Consider the following 16,011-nt stretch of genomic DNA (forward strand, 5'->3'; position numbering starts at 1 on the left):
GGGCTGCTGGGAATTAACAGTTAGAACAAAAGTCCCTGTCAATTAAACTTGGTGTGTGTGTGTGTGTGTGTGTGTGTGTGTGTGTGTGTGTGTGTGTGTGTGTGTGTACTGTGTCTGCTGTGTGGGAATTGAAAGACACAGAGTCAGTAGTTTTTTGATACAATTTCCACATCAAAATAGCACAAATAGAATTTGGTACACTCGTTTTGTTGTTTTTCTACCCCAATTCACAAGTTTTCAAAATTAAGAGTGAGGTTCCAAAATGTGATTCTTCTTCTTCTCTCTCTCACAGCCGATCAGAAACTTAGGTTCAGTCCACACATTCCCCTGCCCCTGCCTCTACCCCTGTACGTTTTTGTGCATTGACTTCTAGGGGTATGTGGTGTCTTGATTCTTCTTGGTAAAGAAGAGCAGGCTGAAGGGACCTCGACTCGTCTGTTTGGGTGAATGCTGTCAAAGACTATACTGTTAATGGAGCAGTGTCTTGAAGGGTTGTCCCTGTTTGTAGTGGAGATTTCCGCTTACCCCTTTAAGTTGGTTGTGATGGGCAAAAGGCATTCCATAAAAGAGGGAGACTAAAAATGGGACAGAGCCTGAAAAATGTGCAGTAACATGTCCATCCTTATGCTTATATGAGTGTATGATAGTTTTCAAACAGTTTATACAGACTTACATCTTGAAGTTACTGGCTCTTTATAACTATTTTTTGATGCATTTTGTTTGTTTTTTTTTCATTTTTTTTTAATGTAATTTAATTTTGCACTGTGTGATTGTCTTCTGCTATCTTGCTTTGCTGCTGTAACACTGTAAATTTCCCCATTTGTGAGATGAATAAAGGATTATTTTATCTTATGTGATATAAACAGTCTACTCAGTGGCACCATCTTGTGGATGCAAATCAATCTTGCAGTTTAGATCAACTAAGGGTCTATTCAGCATTTATTTTAAGTTGTGACTAAAACCGAATGAGCGGTGAGAAAAGATGATTGTTGAGAGTGCGTCAAAGGATTGTGTACTCAAGGCTGTTTATAGTATGGTATGTTTCTTTGTTCTTTATTTATTGCAGGGATGAAAATATACAATGAAAATAAACAACAGCACTTTCATATTCTTATGAATGGGATAAGATGAGATGAGCCCAAAGAAGAAAATGTGAACATTCAAAGAAGGAACAGGAAGATGGAGACCAGGAGCTTGAACAGGCAGAATCTTACACCCTCTCAAGCCTGCCCTACCAAAGGTGGATTTGTTAAGAAAAGTTCTGAAAAAAAAAACAAAAAAACAAAAAACATTTGTTTGATTGCTTTAAAACAAATGAGCTATAATCTGTAGCTTTAATTGGAAATAATGTTTCAGGTACAGGCGTTAGGACCTTACTTGTTGCCGGTTTTTGAGAATTTAATTCACATTGCTGTGTGTCTGGTTGTTGGACAACATAAACAGACATTATTCTATTCATTTTCTAGAAATTACCAAGGGAGTCAAACATGTTAAAAAGTCAAATCTGGACTGCTTCATTTTGTTTTTAATTGATAAGAAATGAGGAAAATCACACATTTCACAAGAATTCTATTTACTGAACAGGAGTGGTGTAGTGCAGCTTATACGCAGGTAAACGGAATATATCCAATTATTTTTCAGTCTTTTTAGTGAAGTATACCCACTTCTTAATCCCCTCTGATTCACACCATTCATTTATTGACAATATTTTGTAGTATGCTGCAATTGTTTTCCTTGGATAGTAAAGGGATGACCCTCCCTACTCTCTCATTGGCTAGTAACAAAATAAACTAAATATGTAAGAGCAGTCTTCAAAGCCACAGTTTTTAACCAAGTCCATTTATCCCTTGTTCAAACAAAAGAGTTTTGTAATTTAACAGATGCTGTTTGTGGGAACTTTGATTTGAACTGCAATTGTTTTCAGTTATTTACCTGCAATATCCTTGTAAAATGAATGATATGTCTTTCCGCTATAAGTCCTAGGATTATTAAATGACATAAACAATCATAGAACTATGTTCCCGTTTAATTATTCATTGGCTTTAATTGGTATGAGTGGCTTTAGTGTGGGCTTTTGTAAAAGCATTTATCATACTTGACTGTGTCTGCAGATAATGATATTAATGAAGGCCTCCAGCTCAGGCTGCATATTAACACCAATTGATTTTTTATTTTTTTTACCACTAGTCAATGGAGGCTGATCACTAACCAGTGATTTGTAATTTCACGACTAATTGTGTTTTGTTTGTGTTCTAAAGAGACAACACAGTACGTAGTCTTCTTTCTTTTTGCTTTGCATCCAGTTTCTGACAATTGTATCACTTTCTTCTGGCCACTAGGTGGCAGTGTCAAATAAAGAGCGAGAGAGAGAAAGAGACCCTGAGGATGATGAATGCACTGCAGTGCGATATTCATTATTTCCATGTCAGCCTATGACGATAAATTACAGTTAGTGCGGAACAATGCATCTTTTGAAATTGGACCTGACTCAGCAGTAAAAAGCAATTACATCCAAACAAGGATCACAATCAATAACCACAGCAAAACAAAAAAAAAAAAAAACAAGTTTCAGATGACATAATTTACATATTAAGCAATACTACAGTTCTGTTGGGCAGTGGGCCCATCTGAGAATAAACCTTCATAGAGACAAATAAAGTGGTGAAAAAAAACATCTTCACAGTTGATACAGGCAAACTGTTGAAATACAAACACAAGAAAGATTTAAGGGAATGAAATGTTAAGCAAAGAAAAAATGATAGACTGAAAGTGTAGGTTTTAAACAAAACCTACATTAGAGGCTTTCTAAAGGTATAGTAAGGTTCAAAATAACGTGATGTTAACTGAAGCAGCACAAGAATGAACAGACCATAAAATATCCCCATGGCCAAGTGTTTATTGTATTGCTTTGTATTATTTCCTATCCTAAAACTCCTTCACTGTCTGACACTGTTGTTCATCTACACAAGCTTCTGGCACCATATTGCATGCAGCAATTACTGTTTTAATTACAAAGTGCTTAGTATAGCCCTGCTTGATTGGCTGGAGGCTAAGTGAGCTTGTTAAAGTATTGCTTAAACTAACCAAAGCACCTGCTCTCCTCATGAAATAGATTATGAACTGGCCTGTCCATCCGAAAATGTCGGGACAAAATCAAACGCGCTTCAGCCGCTCTTCACTTTTTCATGAAAACATTTTATTGCTCAAGAAGAGTTTGTATTCATACAGCTGCACAGACAATAAGCAATATGGAAAGTGAACGGAAAAAGAATGAAACATGGAATGGAAGCATTATTAAAACGCAACAAAGTAAAAACAAAGCATTCCCACACGCCATTTATGACTGCTTAAGACCTAACTGCGAATAAAGACGCAGGAGAATTTCTCATTTGACAAACTGCTAGTGTGTAAGTTTTACCCTCAGACTAAAGTTGGAGAAGTGTACAGATTCTGTGGTTCATGTTCATAACTCGATACACAAACTGTTGTCAGAGGAATAGTTGGCCCCTGTATGGCGGTGGACAAGCAACAGTGAAACCGAGACTCTCCTGGTAGCTTTCAAGGTCCAGTGTTCGAGGGGCCCTTTTTTTTTTTCCTTTGAATAAAGCTTGTGCAATTATTTCAGAAAATATAGCATGGAATTTTCCCCTCTCCAACTTTCAAATGTCACTACCAAGTCTCCATAGTGCACATTTAACCATCCTGCATGCTTGAAGGACAGACATCTTCATGACTGCAAACAAAGCCCCGTCACCTCTGCCACTAAAACCAAGCATTTGAAGAAAACACAATTACTGCATTTATTGATCTGCCTCTCAGTGAAGTATTTCATCATATGCTATAAACATTAGTGGAAATATGCGCAGGATATACAGTACACTGGGGTTTACTAGTTAAAAAATGATGTGAAGTTAAAGTTGTCACATGTTCAACCAAGCTTCAAATAAATCAGTGTGTTCAAAATAAGCGTTTTAAGCATCTCCATGACCAAAACTAACAATGTAACCTAAACTTTACAGACCAGTGTGAGGTGAAATGTAACTCCTTTGGTGTCTGCAAACAATGTGCATCTAACTTTGTTATAAACTGGGAAGAGAAAAGAACCAAACATAACAGTTTGACACATCTTAAGTGGGTTAAAAATACTACCAAAGTACCATATTCACAGTAAATAGTGAGACAGAGGAAAATCTAAACTGCAGAACGGAGGCACGCAATATAAAATTCACAGGACAATGAACCAATTAAAACAGAGAGGGGAATGGCTGGTTCAGAAATGATAGAGTAGATAGAGGAACCAAAGATGAATCCAAATGATTAACAAACATGAACAATTAAAGGGTGAGCTATAAATCATGAAGCCACCCTGTAAAACAGGTTAAACACTCGCGGACGTGTACAAAATGAAACGGTAAGAAAAAGGGAAACGCGCATAAAAACTACAATTACACTTGTGAACATCACACCTTCAGAACCCTGTGGTAACACCTTACATTGTAAATCAACAAAACGTCTTTTCCAAGCTATCTCACCAGATGACTATTTACTCTAAACTAAGAGAGCTAAGACCGTACACTCCTCTCTTCTTTCTTTTTTTTTTTCAATCTGCATGTTTAAGCTCTACAGTATCCGCATGTTGAGGCACTTGGAAAGAACATGATTGTACTGTGTGTAATATATTATGTACATTTGTTATGCTCGTGTGCCTTTAAAATCACACTCCTTCCAAAACTAGAACATATTGTGCTCAGTCTTACTGATTTGCTGACCCTCAAGCCACGCACCGAAACTGTAAGTCTCATAGTCGACACGATCTCTAATTTCCCTCTCATCTGGTGTGAATGACTTTTAAAATGCATAGCAGTTCAGTCATCAATGTTTTTTTTGTTTTTTTCCTCCTCTCAGAACTTGTGTTGTCTGTGATAACCCTTGTTGCTGACTCCAGATCAGTGCACCCACTTCAACTGACCCAGAGGTCAAAATAGGGCGGGGCCTTTCATCTCTGGCGACAGATCTGAAAGCGTGAAAGATGACCAAGATGAAAACCTGGCAGAAATCCATCCAAGACCACCGAGGACAGCGCAGAAGTGTGTTGGAAATCCGTTTTTTTTTCCTTTTCAAAGCATCATACGCTCACATCGTTGAAATTAATTTGTCCCAAACTGGAACAAACGAACAAGAATTCAAATTAAAAAGAAACTCCTGAAAATTGAGTCTTCCCTTCATATCGACCATAAAACACCGACTATGTTCACCTATCAAGCAGCTTACGTTTACACCTATCAATGCTACATCTGAATTAAGGAAATAAACATGAATCATAATATTCACAGTCAAACATTATTTAGTGAGTTGTTGGCTCCGTCTTCCAAATAACAGACACCCTTTGTTTATCGCAAAATAACATCCTTCATCACTGGTCCCACACTAATACGACACTCCACATGTTAAGAGAACGACTCCATTTTTTTTTTCTTTAAACGTATTCACTGATGGTCCCTCTGCTCCACGTCAAGTCTGGAGACATGTCGTCTTAAGGTAAGCTAGCAATGTCCCGCTTTGGCGGGGGTCCGTCAGGTTTGCAGGAAGCACCGTTGGCTTTGTCCTCGAAGACCAAGACTCTGTGGAGAGAGAGAGAGAGAGAGAGAGAGAGAGAGAGGAATCGTTATAAAGAGAAAACACGACATACATTTGTTTGCATCGCGTCACAAAGTGAGTGGATCATTTTACAATCAGAAGACGGTGCTATCATGTGAACGCACTTTGTAACAGTGATACTTTTCTTTATGTCCTGTACATGTGGAGGTAGGGTTTTTTTTTTTCAGCACATAAATCTGCCAGCTCTCTCTTAACAGTTTAACACATGACTTTATGGGAAATGTAAACAAAGGCTGTTTTGGCAGCGTGCAGTTTCAGGCATTTATAATGATTACAGAGAAATCGAAGTAGAATAGAAATGTTGTAGCTAAGGGTTTTGTTTGTGTTTGTAGGTCATGAAGAAAACCCATCATCAGGCAATTACATAACCTGCTAACTCCTTATATTTTAGCTGCAATTGTGATTGCCATGAGCTCTTGGAAAATTGTAGTCTCGAGATCAGTGGTTCTCAACTGGTGGATCGGGATCCAAAAGTGGGTCGCAGAGCTATTTTCAGTGGGTCGCAGGAATGTGTGCCTTGAACTACAACAACAACCAAAAAAATAATAATACCCTGGTCAAAAAGCCAATAAAGTGCTTTTTAAACCTGTTAGTTTTGCTCCATTACTTTTTTTTTTTGTCACGGTTCATTCGCTCAATCTGATTGGTTTAAAAGTATCGAAAATTTTGGGTCAGATTTTTCAAATGGGAGTTGTTCGTTGGTCCTGAGGCTGGACTCGTGGAAAATCACTGCTCTTGATGATTGCACTCCAAAAAACCACAAATACAATAACGTTATTTGCTTGGATGTAGCTACATATATGGTGCTGGGCTGTTTGGTGTATGCTAAGATCATGAGAGTAGTTAGTGATTGGCTAGTTTGTGTACATTCTCCAGGGCAGGGGTCTCCAAAAGAGCTACTTGCAAGCTACTTCTACTCCCCTTAATTTCGTTTTGTTTTTGCAGTATTAGCACATTTGAATACTTATGTGTTTACCTCCAATGAGATATCTGTCACTGCATGCTGTCGACTGGTGCATTGTAATCTAGTCAGACAGATCAAGAGTTGTAGTAAGTAGATACAGTTTGCTATTTCGTTTATGCATTAGGGTAGATTCTTTTTATTTTCATTCTTTTATTTTTTCACATTTGGGATTTGCTTGGCGAGCTACTTCTTGAGGGCTCGCGAGGTGTGAGGTTGGCTGTTAGAATGAGTCTGGATTAACACTCACAGCTGCAGAGGTTTAATGCATGTGTGTGCAGCAGTAGGAACAGAGGCGGACTTTGTGGTTACTAGGATCACTAATAATTACAGCTGTAATGTTGTTGCCCAGCAGGCACATTGACTATATAGAATGTTATATAAGAATTTAAATCTGGCCTTGGCGAGGTCATATTGATGTCTGGTGGATGAAGGGAAAGAAATAGATCACATAGTGCAGTAAAGGGGTTTAGACTGCAGCAGTCCTAACCCGACTCCACCTTTCGCTTCGACTGAAGTCTGCAGAACAAAAAGTACAGGTTCAACCCTTCAGCACCATGGAGAGAGGCATAAGGAAGTAACAGTAGACGGAGGGGACAGGCGTCAGGTGTCGTAAAAGAGATGGGCAAGATAAAGGCGGGCCGTGTGAGTGAGGAGGGATCCTCAGGTCATGGAGGACACACGGAGTCACGGCTCGGTCAGCCCGTACCCCGACTGTGAGGACGTGAAAAGTGAAAGGGAGGGGAGCGTTACACACACACACACACACACACACACACACACACACACACACACACACACACACACACACACACACACACACACACACACACACACACACACACACACACACACACACACACACACACACACACACACACACACACACACACAGTAGAGCGTGCGTTCTGACAGGAGCTATTCAGAGCGAATGCCTGTCTTTAATTTCCTTTTTTGGAAAACTCTGCAAAGCTCCACTAAGCCCATAAGGAGCAATGATCCCTATGAGGAAACGAGCACTCAGCAACTCTGACAACAACTCTCAAACCCCCCCCCCCCAAACCCCCCCTCACTTTACACGACTGACAGTAAATCAAGATGTACAGGAGTGAAGTGATTATTTGACGATTGTCTCCTTGAAAAGGATTTCTTTACTTTCTGTGATTCAAGGCTGCCACCTTAATCTTTTCCAAGTAGACAGAAGACCTAAATTGGTTCAGTGAGCCGCTGACCTAATCTTGTTATAGCGTGCAGCCTAAAGTGCTGTAATCGAACGTGTTGAGGAGGAAAAGTCAAAGTTGGATTGGATTTTTTTTTTTTGCCTTCAGACAAAAAAAAAACAGCGCAGTAAAAAAAACTTCAAAAGTGATTCAACACATCCGCCAAATGCTAACGAAATGCTAATGAAATGCTAACGTCGAAGATAAGAACAAAGAAACAACAAACAAACAAAAAAAACAAGAGTCAAAGTGAAGGAGCAGTTAGCTCATTCAGAGAGCTTTCGATTCAATTCACTTAAAAAAACAACTTTATTTGTCCCCGGGAGGCAATTCAACTAAAATGTGTCATATTAAATGCAATTGTGGAGCTTGACCTCGTTCTCTTTTTGTGAATGGTAACTGACTGGTAACAATTGTTGTACAGCGAAGGCTTTGAACGCTACTAAAGCCGATTTGGACTGTCAACAAGCCCCGCCCCCCTCCCGAGAGAAACACACGAGGTGTGGAGTAACCAGAGAGGGAGGAGCAGTAGGTGGGAAACGTTGAGATCCTCTCAGTGAACAAACAGAGCTCTAAATATCACCGATTCTAATGTGTGTATTTAAGTAAACAGTGTTTGTGTTCATGTGTGGATTAAGGAGCATACTGAAGCGGGGAGCTGAGGATTTAACAAAAGGGAACACAATCCTTTGATGAAACACTGACCTCATTCATGTGAAGTGAGGTGGAGTTTAAAAAGTTGACAATCACTTCTGTTTTTAACTGGGGGGAATAAAATGAACGTGATCCCTGTTTATTATGATTTTCTAACTAATGCATTATGATTATGATTTTTTATAATTTCCCCCACCATCACACAAACTGTGAAACAGGATTGTGGGTCAGAATCTCAAAATAAAAGCATATCTAAAAGAGGAGGACGTAGAACTATGTTTTGACTTCCCATCAACCAAATCGATTGATCGATCCAGATAAATGAGTTCGTCAGCTTACAGTGCAGACGCTGCGCTGTTTCAAAACAGCGATAAATACGAATTCACGGTCGCATCGGAAGACTGGATTCATCGCCCTTTCTCTTCACTCGGAGAGTGTGAGGACGCGTGTTGTTTTTCTCACTGCTCTGAGAACGTCAGCACTAAAATTGAAGACCGTGCAAATTATCCCAAGAGCAACAAAGGGATGACTTTGTTTCGGCTTAAATGGGCAGACTTTGAAGCATGTGGTTAATGACATCACTGCTGGTCATCCTAAAACCCCCTCTGATGGATGAAGCGAGCAGCTGACACAGCACACGAGTCATCCACCCCCCTCTGTCACACACACACACACACACACACACACACAGGGTTTACTCACAGCTTGAGCACAGCCGAGCGCTTGCCAAGCATCATCTTGACAAAGTCCCTGTAGTTGATGGTGTTGCTGCTGCCGCCCGTCACCTCCACGATCATTTTTTTCAGCTCCAGGTGGGTCTTCGGCACCCCCAGCTTCTCCATCATGCGCTTCAGGCCCATCAGATCTGAGAGGAGGAACAGCCTTCGATTAGATTCACTTTGCTCATCAGACAGAGCAACAACAAAATCTTCATCGTTTGATTCTGAGTCCAGCTCAGGGCTGTATATATTTCATGAATGCACACAGGAGTTCAGGGCGTTCAAAGAGAATTAAGAAGGCAGCGATAGTCCAATCAAAGACTTTTGTTGTTTTTAGGATTATAAGAAAAGAAGAATGAAGTGTCCAAAGCTCAACTCATACCAGTCTAACAATCCATTTATCTTTAACCTACTGCTTCACTTAAATTAAATCTGAGGTTTTTTTTAGTAAATACAGTATAAAAAAGTCTGACGCTAGATGATATCCTGAGATTAAAAAGCTGCATAAATGAAACAAAACCTGAAGTACAACAAGACCTTACAGCTTTGTGTGCCACGCTTTGAAATGATGTAATTACACGTTTCATGCTCATGTCACATCTTCGCCCCATGAAGACTCGTATGAGTCCTCGTCTACTTAAAATCCAAATCCAAAGTTATTTCCTCTGCAGCAGAGCCAAAGGGGTTTGGAAGGGAGCTGAGAGGAAATGCTTGTGAGATTGCACTGTGGATCATAGTGTGCAGGAGCTGACCAGCGTTTGAGTTGAACCTGGCTCCAGTGGTCTGTTTTTGTGAGTCAGTATTGTTTTGTGAGCTACATTCCAGTGTCGCACTCTGACTGAGTCTATGAGTCAAACGAGCTGATTTTTTGTTGTGCTAGCATTATTAGCATATTAGCTCAAACTAAAAAAAACAATCGGCAAGAAGTGAAAAACGTCCTCTGCGGAGTGAAGTCGGCTAACACTAAAAGAAATCCAAGGCATTTTTTTTCCATTACAAAAGTTCAAAAGCCTTTTTATTAAATCATGGCTACAGGTAAAGTTTAAATTGTGAAGCGTTTCAGCAAAGAAAGAAAAAAAAAAAGATCCAAAAAGTCGTCGTCTGAAAAATACTCGCTGCTTGTGTCCGCGAATACAGCTCGCCTCACATCTGCCGAAGACGTTTGACGCCGCTGCACAATACGATCTCACTTTACATACAGAGACACAAACATGACACCGCGCCCTGCGTGTGCTCACACCGGTCAGACGACACACACGGTGTTAATTACTGTTCCCTCAAGTGCGCGCTGCACACGGGCCGGTTAACAGCTGTCGTCCAGTGTCGTGCAGGACGAGTTACTCACCAATCTCATCTTGGTCATTCAGGTCAAACTCAGCGTATTTATCTGCAAAAGAAAAACAAACAAACAAACACACAGAAGAGGTTGTTACTGTACTAACGGTGGTTATTCATGGTTAGCTCACACGCGCCACATCACCTGTTAGAATCTTTTCCACATCAGCAAAACTGAAACACACAGCGTCAGGTGATTTGACTGTCGTACGCTCTGCCGACAGCTGACCCGACAAACGGAGAAAGACGCAGACAGCTGATAATGACAGGTGTGTTGTTTTTCTTTTAAGTGTGTGTTTGTGTTGAAAGCAGGAAAAGGGGCAGCTGAGTGGGGTCAACAATGTGAGAGAGAGAGAGAGAGAGAGAGAGAGTAGGTCAGGAAGTGAAAACAAAAAGTTAACGAGTTTAAATGCAGCAATCAAGGAGAAAAACAAGGCCTCGTCTGAAAAGCTCAGACTTTAAATCCAGAGCTGCTCGCTCACTTTACATTGGATCCTTCCAGGCTGACAGACGTGGATACAAACTGATCTCAACCCTGAGGCCTGCCAAACACAACCAAACCTGCCACACAGTGCGAGCTTTGTTCGTGATTCAGAGGAAATCTGAGCTTTTGACGAAATGAGAATGGAACATATCGACTTAAAAAAAACAGATAAAACACTCAGAGGGAACTGGAGGCGTGACTTCTAAACGCTTAGTAAAATCGGCAACTATCTAAAACGTTAATTAGTTGTTTTGTTTAAGTGCTTTGTAACAGCGGTTACAGGACGGATGTACGGACAGTGGACCTTATCGCTCCCTCTCTTTCTGCTCGTGTGATTCTGCACTCTTGGTTTTGCTCACAGGTTTCTAACTGCGTCTTATCTCTCCGCAGGAGTCCAGAGGGACGTCTTTGTTCAACCTGATTCATGCTTCTCGCGGTGGGCGGGGCGCGTCGCGTCGTCCACATCAAGAACATCATTCAACCGTCAGGTAAGAAGACGTGTGGCCTATTCTGATTAAATCTGATCAATAAAAACGACTACAATTGATGTTTTTTTTGTGTGTGTGTGTCCTAATGTGAGGGGGGGGAGCACAGCTTGTCTTAAATACAAGTAGAGGAGGGGCCCCGAGAACAAAAAGGCTGGGAACCTCTGGCTTAGCATAAAGACTTCAAACAGGAGAGCAGAATCTCTGGTCTTTTCTGGGAGGTTAGAGATAATCTGTTCACTATCTGGAAAGATTTCCTTTTACTTTAAAGGGGACATATTATTAAAAAAATCCACTTTGACAGTGTTTTTGAACATTTATTTGGGTAACCTGAGTGTCTATTGACCCACAAAATATGAAATAAATCCATCCAATACTTTTTTGGTGGTTTGCATAAGTCTCACCTCATAGAGAAAAATGCTCTGTTTCAAATGTTCTCAGTTTGTGACATCACAAGTTGGATTCTGATAAGAAAATCCCTTCCCCTCCCCTGGTATCTCCACACATGGACTCCACTTCCAGTTTAGAGCAAATGTTTGCACAGGTGCGCCGTTTTAATTGTCTCCACAGAGGAGTGATGTCTTCTGGGAAAACTCAGGGGGGTCTCATTGTATTTAAAGAGACACACACACCAAAGCGGAGCGTTCTGAGAGAGCTGGTTTCTACAGGGTCAAAAATCTCTTCTGGTGCTTGATTCATGTTATTTGGACCAAAGAACAGCACAGATGTTTCATTTAGACCACAGGACTGTTTGAAAAGGCGAAAAAAGGGTATAATATGTCCCCTTTAAATCATTAAAAACCTCATTTGAAATTAGTTACTCACTAATCCTGAATAGCTCGGACAAGTGAGTCCATTTGAACATCTTTCCATTCAGTAATTCGATTTGCAAATGTCTAACGCTCAAACTATTAACCCATGTGGAGTGTTCACCTGTCCGTTTCAGGGGTGAACACTCATTGCCATCCTGACCTGGCTTCAGAAACATCAAAGAAGACTTTTTCCCGCTTCTTCTGAAATCTCACCGCTCTCTGTTCTCCAGCAGACCCCCTTTAAGTCACATTACACTGGCTATTTCAGTCTCACAGTGGAAGCTGTGTGTGTGTGGAGGGAACTGTGTTAACTGTGTGCAAACCCATGGGGAGCGCCAGAGGACAATGCGTACCCTGTTCGTACACTGGGAGGAAGGGGCCTCCGCAGAGACACACAGAGAGCCATTCTTGAGAGCGCCACTTGTCGTGGAGCAGCCTGTTGATCATCTGCAGCCGCAGAGAAACGGCTCAACGGCACAGAACCTCGAGTCTTCCCCGGCGTTTCCTCCTGACCCACTTTAGCAGCTGATGGCGCAAAACGACTGCAGCCACGTTCTTCCCTGATCATCTTCAGAGGGGCTGAGATTTGAGTTACTTTGAGCTGTATTTTTTTATTTTTAAAAAGGTCGAGTTTGTCTGCCTTACATTTTAGGAGTTACACTCTTCCCCTGCAAAAGAAGATCCCTGCAGATAAAATAACTGAATGAATGATGACTTCCTCGGTCACTCTGGCCAACAGATAAACAAGGCATCTTCTCAGCATCCTTTGGAGTGATACTCAGTGAGCCTGAGGGGCAGAGAAAAAGCTTCTGTTTATTGTAAAAACATCATGACTTCCGTACACTTAATATCCGTCAACAGACTTTCAAACATAATGAAATGTGTGTCGTTACTCGCACGCCATAGATAAATCAATGTAGAGGCATCCCTCTGCTTACAGAAGTGACTTCACTCGTCCTCTCGCTCAGATTCGTCCAGTTTATATAAAACTCAGAGGCGTGCCACTTGAAATCACTCCACAAGAACACGCAGGACAGAACTTCATTGGAATGAATTTCCTCATTTGTCAGTACCATGTGGCACTATGCCGATGTGGTGAGAGAGAGAGAGAGAGAGAGAGAGAGAGAGAGGAGAGAGAGAGAGAGAGAGAGAGAGAGAGAGAGAGAGAGAGAGAGAGAGAGAGAGAGAGAGAGAGAGAGAGAGAGAGAGAGAGAGAGAGAGAGAGAGAGAGAGAGAGAGAGAGAGAGAGAGAGAGAGAGAGAGAGAGTTGAAAAGTGAAGGAGTGAAACGTTTTCTGCGAATAGCCGAGGTCACGAGCGTTTGGTACGGACGTCAGGAACACGCACCAACTGTCCCTGTGAGCAATCACGACACCGTCCACTCCTACTGGATCTCTGTTCACATGGGACCGCTGGGACCGTTTGTCTCCACAGACTGCAGAGGGTTTGATACGCTTAGATAACAGTTACATGACAATCTGACAATTTGTGTTGATCTGATGATCAACTGTATCTACCGAAGCTTCGAAAAAACAAAAACAAAAACAAAAACCCCACAGGTCTGCGAGCTGCTACGAGTGAAGGAGAGAGAGCGGCGGCGTCCCATATCAGCAAACACTGGCACGCCGTGTTAGGGATGGAATAAATCACTCGACTCCAGATACGATTCGATTCACGGCACGATTCCCTCCCGATTTATTTCACAAAACGAGACTGAAGAAAAATCACAAGATGACAGAGAGTGTACAGTAATCAAACCCGCTTGTTAGTATGGTTCGTCGTTGCAGCTGCCATGGTAACGCTTGCCTGTCACGACCAAACCGCCTCCGCTCGACAGCTGCTGACGCTCACCATATTGCAGCGGGTTCGGGGTTTTTTTCAGAGTACCGATGTGAACTTTTTTTTATATATATTTTTTTTTTAACTGCCTCGCGGTTCATCTTTACATCCCTGAAGTCCTCACAGAGGTGCTAAAGTTACACTGATGTCTCTGAATACACAGAGAGGAGAGGAGTTTGTAGTGATGTGACGATGGATGGTGGTATGTAATATCTGACCTCTAGGTCACTGGGACAGTATGGAGAGAGAGAGAGCGAGGGAGAGAGAGCGAGGGAGAGAGAGCGAGGGAGAGAAGAGCGAGGGAGAGAGAGCGAAGGGGAGAGAGAGCGAGAGAGAGCGAGGGGAGGGAGAGAGAGAGAGAGAGAGAGAGAGAGAGTCTCAGGGTGTCAGGCCCCCTTTCTGTTTATATATCACTGCTCCATTTCCTCCAGCGAGCACAGATTGTAAGTAGGACAGGGTGGTAATGTTTCCCATCCCACAACATATGCTAACTATCAGAACAAAGCGCCTTATGTCACTCTGTGTGCAGATTGGCAGCGCACCCTGAGCTGCGTGTGGAAGGTCCGTTTGAATGGGAAGGACATTTCTGCGTGGTTTTCGTTCTCGTTATCAGCGGTTATCTGTAATGTTTTATCTCCAATCCCAGGAGCAAAGTGTTCGGAGTATTAGAACAACGAGCGGAGCGTTGAAACGCCCCGGCACATTCCTTTACATTCCTCCTCCTCCTCTGCTGAGGACTTTGCCTTGACAAAACTCTCAGAAATCCCAGCGGTCTGCTTTTTTTTTTTTTTTTTTTTCCCCCACAGAGAAAAACAAAGTGCTGAAGCCTTTGTGTGTATGCGTGCACGCAGCCAACAAACAAACAAATACCGAGGCTGAGACAAAAACAAAAACAAAAAAAAAAAAAAAAAACAGGAACACGCCCACATTCTCGCAGATTCCGAGGGGAGGGGGTTGCTTACTTTTGAGGCTTTCCAATTTATCCGGCAGGTCCTCTTCATCCCTGTATTTCTGGTCTTCCATGTATTCCTGAGGAAGAGGAGGAGGAGGAGGAGGAGGAGGAAGAGGGGTGAACAAAGGGAAGGAGATTAGAAAAACAAAACAATGTTTGATTGAAACTGAAACCAGTCTTTGAAGCTCATTTCTAAACTTCAGTGAAAACGTGAAGCTGCGAAATTAAAACCATAAATCAAAGCGTGTTTTTCTCAGAGTTAAAAACTCGTGAGGATGAGTCATAACTTTTGAAGATGTTTCCTCTTCTCCCCTTGATCGTCAACGTGCGTCTTTGTCTTCATTAAGTGGAACGCCACACGAGGGGTGCCAAAGAAACAGGCCCAAGGGAGCGGTTCTAATGAAATTATCATGACGCAATCCGCCGGGGGGGGGGGAGTCAGCTTCAAAGCACCTATTAGGAATTAGAGAGAGAGGAAGAGAGAGAGAGAGAGAGAGAGAGCAGGCGAGGCAGAGGGCGAGCGCGCTGACCTCCGTCGTGTGTCCGTCGGGCCTGGAGTTGAGGATGAAGAGGCCAACGCGCGCAACTGGATGTTTAGCAGCGAGGCATGACTCAGCCCTGCTGAATCATCACTACAGGCCCTCTCTGACACAACACTCACCGCAGTCTCGCTCAAAGATGAAAATGTTTGAATACGTGCCGTGCTTGCAGTGTGAGGCACGCCAGAGTCTGGGCAAGGAATGTTTCACGATAAAGAGGTCAAATACAGACTCGTATCGTGTGCTTCTCCGGCTGAACATTCGGGTTTGAAGAATTGTATGTTAAAGATATGTTGAGCTTAGGAGTTAGGAGTTCTTTTCCTGCTTTGTAATATTTTTTTTGTTGTTGTTTTT

At 42.0% G+C, this 16,011-nt stretch overlaps 1 protein-coding gene across 1 annotated transcript; it reads right to left on the reverse strand.

The window, feature by feature from the left end:
* Positions 1 to 3,174: 3,174 nt before the first annotated feature.
* aif1l (allograft inflammatory factor 1-like) lies at positions 3,175 to 15,233 on the reverse strand. Its single transcript, XM_079364221.1, has 4 exons — positions 15,129 to 15,233; positions 10,558 to 10,599; positions 9,196 to 9,358; positions 3,175 to 5,621 (listed from the first exon to the last, which is right to left on the reverse strand). The coding sequence occupies exons 1-4, from the start codon at positions 15,187 to 15,189 to the stop codon at positions 5,534 to 5,536; spliced, it is 354 nt and encodes a 117-aa protein (XP_079220347.1). The 5' UTR covers positions 15,190 to 15,233; the 3' UTR covers positions 3,175 to 5,533.
* Positions 15,234 to 16,011: the final 778 nt, after the last annotated feature.

The sequence above is a fragment of the Symphodus melops genome, assembly GCF_947650265.1.
Source record: "Symphodus melops genome assembly, chromosome: 16".
Taxonomy (NCBI): domain Eukaryota; kingdom Metazoa; phylum Chordata; class Actinopteri; order Labriformes; family Labridae; genus Symphodus; species Symphodus melops.